The sequence below is a fragment of the Embiotoca jacksoni genome, unplaced genomic scaffold (genome assembly GCF_022577435.1).
Source record: "Embiotoca jacksoni isolate LCO1_2020_lvr unplaced genomic scaffold, fEmbJac1.0.p SCAF_9, whole genome shotgun sequence".
Classification (NCBI taxonomy): domain Eukaryota; kingdom Metazoa; phylum Chordata; class Actinopteri; family Embiotocidae; genus Embiotoca; species Embiotoca jacksoni.
In genome coordinates this window covers 6944257-6956640 of record NW_027185447.1, presented here as the reverse complement: position 1 = coordinate 6956640, position 12384 = coordinate 6944257, and the positions used below count along the sequence as shown (strand labels likewise).

Sequence of the window (12384 nt, the reverse complement as noted above, 5' to 3'; positions counted from 1 at the left end):
TCACATGGTGAAAAGCAGTTGACCACTGAAGGTGCTATGATGATTTTCATTGTCAAAAATCCTTGCGTTAGACCACAGACGCAAAAACACAACATCTCCAACCTCTAATAATAATGTGGCACCATTAGCAGAACTCCCATAATGAGAAGGCTGATGTTCAAATGATGCAAAAATCTGCTGTCCATTCTTGACCAACACAGCACCTGAAGGATGTGAAGCATGTCCATGTGCACCTATGTAGAACTCAAAGTGGTATCCTCCTCTCACTGGTGCTATGAAAAAACCTGTGGGACATGTTTTTGTCAATGAATAGAAATAGTGAATTGTCAAACAGATTGGTGTTAAATCTAATTGATTATTTAAATTTGTGAGTTTGAGTACCTGTATTTGGGTTGTAGGCATTTCCAATATTTGTAACAACGTATCTGAAGACCAGATTTGTGTTTACGTTAAATGGTCCAATAGTTCCAGAGCCTGCAGCCAACAGAGAGGCTGAGAAAGCCACTTGTTTCACTGAGAGAGAACACATGTATCAAAGTGACTGATGTTATAGTGATGGGACTGTTGCAATAATCAGCTTGTTTCTAAGTTCACAAACCTTCTCCTTCTCTCTTCAGAGCCTCCACCTGGTTTTCTGTGAGGTTTGTTCTGGCTTCAATGGTGACCAGTTCTCCTGCCTGTGCTGAAATTAAAATAATCAAGAAAGTGCCCATGTGAAACAAGCCACTTTATCCACAGTAAGAAACATTGATTCATGCATTTTATTTTCACAGTTTTTCTGGAGGTTTGCTTTAGTTGAATACATTGCATCATATGGTTGTGTCATGTGTTGATAAAAAATTCCTTGCAAATATATCTAGAATAACTGTGTTGTAGTGCCATTGTTGTCTCTAATGTATCATTTTGACATAACCAATTGATATTGCTTAGTACATACCTTGGTACTGTTGCTTCAGCTTGTCCAAATCTGTCTTTTGAAACTCAAGTGCACTCACCTTAGCTGCTTGTGCTAAAGACAAAACAAACAACAAAAGATTAAATTGTAAGACATACTCTTTAGTATTTAGTATTGAAAAGTGCCCATGTGAAACAAGCCACTTTATCCACAGTAAGAAACATTGATTCATGTATTTTATTTTCACTGTTTTACTGGAGGTTTGCTTTAGTTGAATACATTGCATCATATGGCTGTTTCATGTGTTGATAAAATTCTTTGCAAATATATCTAGAATAACTGTGTTGTAGTGCCATTGTTGTCTCTAATGTATAATTTTGACATAACCAATTGATATTGCTCAGTACATACCTTGGTACTGTTGCTTCAGCTTGTCCAACTCTATCTTTTGCAACTCAAGTACACTCACCTTAGCTGCTTGTGCTAAAGACAAAACAAACAACAAAAGATTAAATTGTAAGACATACTCTTTAGTATTAATGCCATTATTACTCCAACACAACTATACCTTCATTCTCTCTCTGTAAGTACTTCATCTCCACCTTCAGTTCGGCCAACAAGGCACTCATCTCTCTCAACACGGCATGGATGTCCTGTGGCAAGGCTTGTTGGAGGTTCGAGTTATTTTCTGGCTCCTTTTTCTGAGATTCACTTTGCCTTAAATGTGGAATAATTTCGTTGTCAGACTCTGCTTGAAGCTGAGCTATGGAGAGAGAGCAGACCAGCAGCAACAATGGAAACAACATTTTCATCTCTGTTCTTCAAGTGTCACTCTATGCAGTTCTACTTTGTAGTTTCTGTGGTAATCCCAACCTTAAATAGTGTCTGGGTTATCAGCGATTGATAATCATTTCCAGGATCTTTGTTTTATTACTAAAGACATGCAGGAGATAAAACTTGTTCATTAACATGAACACACATAAACATAAATGATCTACTATATTTAAAAATAAGTTTATCTAAATTCCATAATTCAAATGCTACACACAGCGGGGCCCAAAGGGCTGACACCTCTGAAAAACCTGAAAATAATCAAAATGTTAAGGATTTAGAAACACTTAAAAACACATCAAGTATGACAAGAAAAATTGAATTTGTAAGATCCAGCAGTATTTCCAGGTGAGCAAACAAATCAAAGAAAATGTGTGACTCTTTTTAACATAAAGTCAGATTTCCCACTGAATCACATGTTTAGATGAGGCGGATTTGATCAACTCATCAGAGGCTTGTTCAGGTAAATTAAATTGAAGCTATTGTTCAACTGTTATAAATGCGGCTGTGCCTCAAGTTTCCAGCTGAACACTAAATAATGAGTAGCCTCTAATAGTTGGAAACATGGCATAAAAAATACATGAAAGTGTCACAAGTCTGATCATTATTGTAAGTAAAGAGGGGACTTCTCACCACCAGATCATGATTAGACTGAAGGTTTCTAAAGGGGCAGTGCACAGTGCTCTAAAACACTTTGTGGAAACTGAATCAGTTGTATCAAAAGTACGATCAGGATCAGGCAGACTAAAAGTGAACACACCATCAGAAGACCAATACATCGAGCTTCACTAAGAGATATAAAAAAAATTCCGTGAGATACAGACTTTGTTAAATAAAAAAACACAAGACTCCAGTCAGCAAAGGTACTAGTTGTCTGAGAGGATGAGTTGTGTCTCTAAACCGCTTCTGAAGAGGGAAGATAAGGACAGATGCCTGGTGTGGGCTGAGACTAGACTAGACCACTAGACTAGTTAGACTAAACCCTGACCAAGGAGAAATATCCCTCCATTCTTCAGACACATGTTGCACCCTCTGGTTTGCATCATTCATACTGCAGCAGGATAAAGAGCCCAAACACACCTCAGATGTTTTAATTAACTACTTAAAGACGACAAAGGACCAAGAAGTGCTGACTGTGATGGACTTTCCTCCACAGTCACTTGCGCTTAAAACCATAAAATTATTTATGAGGGCACGTGAAGACTGAGAAAGCCAAATATTCATGGCGTGCGTGTGTGTGTGTGTGCGTGTGTGTGTGTGTGTGCGTGTGTGTGTGTGTGTGTGTGTGTGTGTGTGTGTGTGTGTGTTTGTTTGCGCAATACAAAACACTTTATAACCTGATACAAAAATGTGAGTTGCATATTAAACAAAAGCGTATCAGCTCCCTCCAGTTTTTGTTAACTGATAAGATATCAGAAGGCAGAGTTGGACAATTAATAATTAACATTTTCTCTTAAACTTTTCAATAAATGAATCATGGTAAGAAGGTTCAGCTTTTTAAGGGCAACAACACAAGGTTCTAAAAGCATATTCTTGGGAGGCTGCAGCAGTCATAGCTTCACCACAGCTTCATTTTACCGCCTTAACAAGTCTCTCTCAAAACCAAGTCATGATATGATGAAGCTACTCAGAGGTTCTCAAACGAAAACAGATCCGTGGGACTGTGTTGACTGAGTTTGTAATGGCATCAACACCTGTGACAACAGGGAACAAAACTTTGATAAGAACATTTAAAAAAAAAAAAAAAAAACAACAACTCAATTCATTCATTTTAAATTTATTAGAAATTGTAAGAAATCATGACAAACAGAAAGCATCTGTCCATGCACTCGTAATAGAGTCACAACTTTATTAAGAGACAATAACACAACAGTGCATAATCTGCTGCACAGTAGGCCAACATAAGAAAGCACTGAAAGTAATGTAATAAAAAGTCCTCATCAACACTGCAATATGTTTACAAGACAACATCTTTTCACCTCTTAAAATTATTTGTTTGTGGTTAAATGTTGGTTTATCATATAACATTAATGACAATCCACCGCAACCACTAACAGTTTGCCGTTTATCAATCTGCAGTTCTGCCTCAATGTTACCAAGAGCCTCCACTAGAGGGGACTGTTGAGTTAAATTTCAGTCCCGTTGAGCTGACCAGCATTAACACATCGTGTCTGGTTGGAAATGTCTTATTTGGATGAATTGTTTGTATATATAGCCTATTTACAGTTGGAAATGAGTGTATCTGTCTTTTTTTGTAATACTGCAACACAAACTTTTCATTAAATTTATATTCAAAGTTTAATCTGTACACTGTTGATGGCCTCGGCCGAAGCTACAAACTGAAATTTGCATTTGGCTATATGGTATAAGTAGCCTATTTCGGGTACATCCCTGTTTGGGATATAGCGGGTATAGATAATGGATGGATATATATATATATATATATAGACATATAAAATATGCAGAAAGAAATATCAATAGGATGTTAGAGTTATGAAATCAAAATAAATTAATGTCTTTAAGTAAAATGCTCAATATAATCTCTTCTATAAGATGTGTTTTTTTTTAAAGCAGTGAATAATTAGTTTGGGGGTGAAGTTCTGAATCCTGAATATTTGTAACCATTTAAGGGGATTTTGGGCTGTTTCACATCTTTCTCATAATACTACAATCCTTCAATTGGATCTGTAACAATATGACGTATGTATGACTTTATATGACTATATGTATTTAGTAGTAGCTCTGGATTCATATGCAGGTGAGGGGGGAAAAAAATCATTGTTGTTGCACCGCTTTATCATCCAGCTTTTATATAAAGGGAGAAGGAATTAGATGTACAGCAAGCAGCCAGTAAGCAATGATAAACTGCAACTGTGTCAACATACCCAGAGAAAATGTATCATGTATTATTTACAATAATGCTTTAAGGGTGGTTATTCCCCATTCATGGTAAGGTTTTAAATACAATTAATATTATTACAACAAAATCTTACAAAATATGAAATTGCTGGTAAAAGTATGTAGACTGACTAACCCAAAGACAAGCCAAGTCTCAAACAAAAGGAACAATCTATGGTACTATGAGACATGCTGAAAAGCCTTCAATAGTTCTGTTGCCATATAACATGCAATAACATTGTCCAATATTGCGATGACGATAACACTTGAGATAAATATACAAATATGTAAATGTGCAAGTTAACTTCACAGTTCCTATGTCTTTCTGCTAACATAGACCACAGACACTGAATAGTTAATATGCACACTGAATATATAATGAAATAATCATTTTGAATATGCTGCCATTGGACAAATTCCACATCAATACCAAACCAACCAATTAAACAAATCACTAATGGCATGGCCCATCTGACGGGTCAAATGTTTGCATGCTGAGTGTGAATGCATGACCCGTGCAAATAAAGTGATTTTTCTTATTCATTGCATTTCAGGCAGTATGTTGCAATTCGTACACGTTCATATCACACTGACGATCAAAGTGTGATTTATCGGCAAGCACTTGCATAGGCCTACATCTGAGTCCATGTTATGATAGAAAAACTATTGAGCTGTTAGAATCCACTCATTAAAGTTGCTGGTTTCCCACACTGTTTCAGAAAAATACTGTTCGCAGCAAGTTGCTCTGGGAGGTACAGCTGTTATCCCCGAAAAGACAAAATACCACAAGGCCTGCAGCACCGATTATGAAATGAAATGAAGACCGTCTTCAGAGGCACTATTTAGCTATAGGCTATCTACCAAATGGCGGTATTTAGATTATAATCAAGCTGCTGAATATACTTCAAACTTCATAAACCTTAAAAATGAAGCATTACAGTCCAACTGAAGTTGACACTGTCAGTGGGTGTGGGACAAAAAAACAGGAGCACGCTAAGGATGTGGAGTTTAAATACAGACATTATGATTAGCTACATGATGATAATAACAGCGTAATAGGATGCAAATAATCAAATTAACACCCAGCTTCAGATTATTTGGTAATAAGAACCCTGATAATTATTACAGTGGGCTCATCCACTCCAAACACCTGTTCCTGTAATTAGCTTGGTTACAAACACGGTGTCCCTTTAAGAGGAAGGAAATCAAAGGGAGGAAGTGCAGCAAGAGGGAACTACTTCCTCGTTTCTCTCACAATCAAAACATTATTCTTGCGCGATGGGAGCGTCTGCACCCTCGAAGGGGCATTTTGTAATCTAACTGTTGGCGCAGATCGTCAGGAAGCTCCGCGAACAGCGTTTGTTCCATCATGCTTCAGCTGAACGACACGATGGACCCGGAGAGTCCGGGCGCTGCGGTTCTCCACCCTGCAGAAACCGAGGAGGGGGTCGAGGTTGCCTTCACGCCGCCGGAGGCCGGCGGTCGAAGCCTCGGACACGCAGCCTCCGTGGCCTGCTGCCCCCCGTTACAAACGCTCACGCCTTTTCATGTGCACAACCCCACAATGCAGGCGAAGGTGAAGGACTACTTCGTTTTCAGGGTAAGTCGCGTTTATCGGTATGTCGACCTGTTTGGATTTAATTAGACCCGCATGCATCTCTTCCTGCACCACCCTCATCAATGCGCTCGTGCACTTTAAAGGTAAACAAACACGAGCGCCACACGCAAAGCGTCAGTGCAGCACAATATATTGTCAGAGTTACACAAACACATCACAGGGAGGGATGGTCTCCAACATGATGCTGATGACTGACAGTTGTGATGCTGATCTCAGCCAGGTACCATTGAGCAGGCTGTGAGTGACATCAGGACTGTGGCACTTCCATCTGAGGATGGAGAGGTGCACAGCGTCTGGCTGCTAGCTGAGTAAGTATCTCACCAGCATGTCACTTGTTAATGATCAGCCAGAAACAAGAGGATGAGCTGCTATTGGATGAAATCCTCAGCAGGAGGTTTACTGAAGCCACAGACTAGTTCATTGGAGATTTACTAAGGCCATAGACTAGTTTGTAGAATATTTAATTAGGCTTCAGAGTAGTTGTGATTATTTTTTACACAAGGCCATCTTTTATATTCTGCTTTATAACTGTCAAAAACTTACATTTGTCAATTTTGTATGGGACTTCTGCAGAGTTGACCACTGGAACAACGACAGGGAAAGACTTGTGCTTATTACTGATAGGTGAGTCAAACAGTAATCTCAAATGTTTGAGGACATAATACAGTATAGCCTTAACATTTGACATGGTCTCTGTTGACATGGTGTCGCATCTTTTGTTTTTGTGTGCAGGTCCCTGCTGGTGTGCAAGTATGACTTCATTAACCTGTTGTGTCAGCAAGTTATCAGGATCTCTCTCAACGCCGTAGACACCATCTCAGTGGGCGAGTTTGAGTTTCCCCCCAAATCCCTCAACAAGTACGTCAACGTGTGTCAGTCTGCCAACTGTACAGAGAATCTGTATTTACTCTGAGTCCACTAATGCCAGTGTATTAATCATGCACTTGGCGTGGGTAACCATTGAAATATTGAAGCCACATGGTTTTATTGCAGCGTAGGTGTAAATCCTAAAATGACTGTTCAAGTTCTGTATTACAGTTAGTATTTTAATATTTTATGTTCATAAATTAGTGATAAAACCTTAATTTATGTGTTTCTAAATGATGCACGGGAAAGAAAAACATTGACAGTTATAAAGTCAGAAAGGGCAGATACAAATTTAACATGAGTTCTGGTCTAGAACTGGGCTTTCTCTTTAAATACGCATAATTCAGCTTGGTGGCAGTGCTGTGGTGTACTGCTGGCCAGTATAATACGCAGCTGATCCTTAGAGGTAACACTAAGGCTGTTGTGTTGTCTCACAGAAGAGAGGGCTACGGGATTCGTGTCCAGTGGGACAAACGTCCCCGGGCGTCGTTCTTAAACCGCTGGAACCCCTGGTCCACAGACATGCCCTACGCCACCTTCACAGAGCATCCCATGGCGCACGCTGATGAGAAGGTGGCCTCTCTCTGCCAGGTACAACAACCCCTTTAACTAAATGAGGCTGAACAGACATTTGATCCCCTTTTTCACTGCCGCTACCAGCAGGGTTCAACTCAAATCACTTGTTTTGGGGAAAAAGGTAACTGGTCCTATTTTTGGGATCATCTCCATCAAGGTTTCAGACAAGCTGAGCCATTACTAGAAGGACTAAAGAGCACTAACTGTACAGAGAGAATCGTCACAGAGGCGTCACTGTGTGAGTGACACGGGAGGTCCCGCACAAACCTGACATTGCTAACTGGAAAAGCTACATCGGCAGCCATATCCTCTAAATTCACCGCAATTTAAAATTATTGTTAACCTGCAAAAAAAAAAAAAAAAACAGGTGAAGTAGTGCCGAGTTGCCGATGAAAGGACTTAGCATGTGTGTATGTCGTGTTCAGGATGACGTCAGTGCGGTTTCATGCAGCATTGCTATAGTAACGATGCCATATTAAGGGGGTACTACCCGCAGTGGAAAACAAACTCCAGAGAAGTGCCTGGTAGCAAAAGTGAGTAGAGTTGAGTATCGCCGGTACAGGTATAGATTATTATTTCATTTTTTTTTAAACTTATAAGCAATTAAAAGTCTGAAATGTGAGAACATTTTTCTGTTAACTGTAAAGATAACCAACTGGTGCAGCACTAAAATTCACATGCACAAAAAGCAACAAAAACATCTCTATCAGTCACAGGCCAACTAAGGGCAATAGACTGATTGCTGCCTTGAAGACATAATTCATCCTTTGTGACAACGGTTAGTTATTAATACAACTTCAATCTGTGTAGTCGTCACCTTATTTTCAAAGCTATGTGTTTATCTCTTATTGACGAGGCAACAATAAAGCTTCGAGCAGATTTCTGGGGATTTCTTCTCATTCAGACCCGTTAGTGTTGCTACATGCAATAAAAATATCTAATTTGGCTGTAAAGTCTCAATTGTATTTGTTATTCCATGTTTTAGAGTGGTGCCAGGACATCTGAGTCTGAACATTGAGTCCTATTTTTATTTATTTTTTAAAGATACAAATTGTTTACAAATGTAAAATGTTTGAATGAGTGTTCTGGTTTCATGTTCTTTTTCTTTTATCTTCCCAAGATGGACAACTTCAGAACCCAGCTGGTGCAGGCAGTGAAGAAAGCCCATAAGGAGCACCCCATCCCCGGTCGGGCTAACGGAGTCCTGATCCTAGAAAGACCCCTGCTCATCGAGACCTATCTGGGCATTATGTCCTTCATCAACAACGAAGCCAAGCTGGGCTACTCCATAACGCGTGGCAAGATTGGCTTCTAAACTCCGCAGTTTCTCCAAATTACAACCCATGTGTCTGTGTCACACTGCGCTGTCTGAGGGACGCTACAGTGTCGTGTGCAGCCTGTGTGTGTGCGTGTGTGCGTGTGCGTGTGTGTGTGTGTGTGTGCGTGTGCGTGTGTGTTGAGCCCATGAGATGTCTTAAATTGGGGTCACAGACGTGTGTTCAGCCTACTGTAGGTAAATGGCGCGCAGCACTGCATGGAATGTCTACTCATTTGGTGTTTTTTTTTTTTTTTTGTGCCCCCGGTTGCTTTCCATCAAAGATCAGCAAACAGATCTGCCACCCACAAAAGCCTTGAGAAGTGTATGCCCTTGTGACACAAGTTGGAGATAAAGGAGACAGCACTTACTTTAGATTGAGCCTCCTGTAATCTCATGCTTCATGTTTTACCATCGAACCACAGACTGTCAAAAAACGTGACGTTTAGATTGTGATCAGGGTTAAAGAGTTATTATGTGGTTTGTTAAGGCTTTTTCTCCCAGCGGAGAGCAGTGAAACCATAGCGTTAGCTATGAATATGTTCCATATTTGCTACGTGATATGGTTTGAAATGAATTACTGCATTATTCAGATCATGGAGCAATAGGGAAGCTTCTTGGAATGAAACAGCGGCCGGTGGATCAAATTTAACGGTCATGTCACATGATTATTGTAATAAAAGATATAATAGGGAAACTGGGATAGGTTTGGACTGCTACACTGAAAAGCTCTGGACTCAGCTTTGGTATTTGTGGAAAATTACAGCTGGAATACGCTTTTCAGCATCCATGAGATTTGGTCAGTGGAAATAATAAGTTACATGTTGAGATTCTCTCTCTCGGTTTGACCCATGTTTTGTTCTCCGTGCTTATATTTACCTAAAGTATGCCTCCGCTCGGAGTAGGGAGCTGTTGTACCACTTGCAGAGCTGCATTAGTTACTATAGCAAACATGTTCTTGTATGTCACACGTTTTATGCAATGTAAACATGTAAACCATGTATTTGTTTGTTTGTAAGTTGACTTAATGGTCCTGCAACTTGCATTTGTTCTCGGCGTACATTTGCACTCAACTGCATTAAACTCTGCACAGGGAATAATAGATGGGTTACAAGTGGAAATATAAGCAAAGCTTTGCATCAGTTCACTAACCACATTATGTATATTGTGAATAGGACTTGGGTGATTTCTTTCCTAAACTGCCCCCTATAATACATTATTGTCACACCAAAGGTTGCAGACCGTATTTCAATGGTCAAAAAATACCAATTAATTGTGTCACAAAACGTAATTTTCTGGTTGTACGTGCGCATGATTCCCTGCATGCCGAGTTTGCATGACAGATGTTTTTTTTTTTTTTTTTTTTTTTTTAAAGGAATATCCCAAGTGCATTTGTAAATACCAATCGTTTTATTTATCTAATGTCATTTTGATGTATTTAACTCATAAATGCTTCTAAGAAATTAATATTTCATTGCCAGTTCTGGAGTATTTTATTTGGGAAGATTTACTTATTATTAAAAAAACATGTGAAGGCTTTCTTTTTGTTATAGATATTTGTAGCACAATTGCCATTTATGGAAAATAATAATTGCCTACATGTTTTTTTTGTCAGGGCTGCTCTGGTTGTTGATATAAAAGTGTATTTATATTACATTTGTCCTGTCAAAGACTGCATCCAAGTGATTTAAGTTAAGTAAGTTAACTCAAGCTTTTATAAATAGGCTTGCATTCGGACAGATGATGCCTTGAAGCCAAGACACATGGTTCTACTATATTTGGTACTGCTTCTTTGGATTCTGACATTTCTGTTTGATCAAGGCGGGTAACAAATATTACAATTGTTGAGTAATGATGCAGTATTTGCAGGTAAATGATAATATAACTTGTGTCATGAAGAACTGCTTTAAAATTACACATTGAAAAACGTGCCTCATGTCTTTATTCATCAAGCATGTCCAACACCACAAACACAAGCGCTGAAAACTTTTCATTTCTTAACTGTAACTCTGCTACTGTATTCATTGTCACAAGTGTCTGAAACACAAGCGGGTTTGATAAACCGAAAGCTTTTTTAGGAAATCGTTTCACAAAGCGTTATTTATGACAAAATTTATTCAAAATAATTACACATTTTCATGGTAACATACAAAATAGGCTACAGTGAAATCTATAAAACTTTGTAAACCTCAACATTCTCACAGTGTTTGCAACTCGTGCTGAAGTGCATTTTCATGTATTTAAAAAGTGGTATTTATTCAAACGAGTCTGACAGAACTGGAGGAATGTCATCTCAGATTTTCAACTTGACAAGGAAAGGAACATCCCAGTAACCTGCACTGAGGGCCTTGAAAGGTTTGGTGAGCAGCTACAGTCCAGCATAAGAAAGTTGACATTTACAGGAGTGTTTCCATTGGTCCATTGGCCACATAAACTTCAGCTATAATCCATTTATTCTGGAGGGATGTGTTTTTGTGTTTTACTTGTTTTCCTGCTCAGTGTCCATGTAGCACAAACACAGCTGCTCCTTTCCAAGCAGGATCAGAGAGTCTCCGTTACAGTGCCAGATTAGGGACTGGACTTGAAAACCGCCTGGCAGGAGAGAAAGAGGGGTATATGTAATAAGAATGTATCACACAAAAACATGTTTAAGGTGAAATAAAGTCACTGTGCATTTTAAGAATCCACGTCAGCTATTTCTATAAAGCCGGAAGAAGTTTAACGCAAAGATGTTAGGGGTTTCCAAGTAAAATACACCAACGTTTCAAGTAAAAACCAAGTGCAAGGCAGCAAATGAGATATGATCCTCTATGTAAACCTGAGATAGCGCAGGTTACTTCTATATGTACATAAAAAACGGTGAACAGAGTACTGGTTTCTGACAATACTGTAAGATTCACATCCATAAAGCAAGACCTTATATTGTACAATGTCTGATTGTACAATATGATGTCAACCCCAGATGTACCAGAGACATGAAGTACTATCTTCAAAGACAAATAACACGAAGACCTGCAGCAGATGGTGTGGCCCGATCAAAACCCTAATCTCAACAGTCTGGGAGTCAGTCTGGGATTAAATGAAGAAACACAAGCAAATGACACATACTAAATTTACAAACTAAATTCTCCAATATGAATGGAAATATCTACAGGAGTACAGTGGGGGGAAAAGTGTACTTAGGAAAACTGGTGGTAGTCAAGATGAGTTGCAGCCAGTTGAATCTGCTTTGAACCATTTTAATCTTTAATTGAGTCTAACAATGACTCACCCTGTTCCTGCAATGGCTGAATTTAAGGGAAGTAAAGGTCTCTAAGGTTAACAAGGCTTGTTTCCCCTATATTGCGTAGTTCAGATTTTGTGTAATGCTAGTTTGATGCCCTT

General features: G+C 39.1%; 3 protein-coding genes across 4 annotated transcripts in view; 1 reads left to right on the top strand and 2 right to left on the bottom strand.

Moving 5' to 3' along the window:
• On the bottom strand, positions 1–1524 carry LOC138192883 (complement C1q-like protein 2). Its single transcript, XM_069140565.1, has 6 exons — positions 1464–1524; positions 1307–1378; positions 938–1009; positions 599–682; positions 382–513; positions 1–284 (listed from the first exon to the last, which is right to left on the bottom strand). The coding sequence occupies exons 1-6, from the start codon at positions 1522–1524 to the stop codon at positions 1–3; spliced, it is 705 nt and encodes a 234-aa protein (XP_068996666.1).
• Positions 1525–5833: 4309 nt separating this feature from the next.
• On the top strand, positions 5834–10927 carry tprg1l (tumor protein p63 regulated 1-like). The gene is made up of 6 exons (XM_069140208.1): positions 5834–6224; positions 6459–6550; positions 6816–6866; positions 6975–7100; positions 7547–7700; positions 8806–10927. The coding sequence occupies exons 1-6, from the start codon at positions 5994–5996 to the stop codon at positions 8998–9000; spliced, it is 849 nt and encodes a 282-aa protein (XP_068996309.1). The 5' UTR covers positions 5834–5993; the 3' UTR covers positions 9001–10927.
• wrap73 (WD repeat containing, antisense to TP73) overlaps positions 10925–12384 on the bottom strand; it is a 16286-nt gene continuing 14826 nt past the window's right edge. For both annotated transcript variants that reach the window (XM_069140206.1, XM_069140207.1), the window contains one exon: positions 10925–11592. In XM_069140206.1, coding sequence (XP_068996307.1) covers positions 11480–11592 — 113 coding nt within the window. In that variant the 3' untranslated portion in view covers positions 10925–11479. The remainder of the gene's footprint in view (positions 11593–12384) is intronic.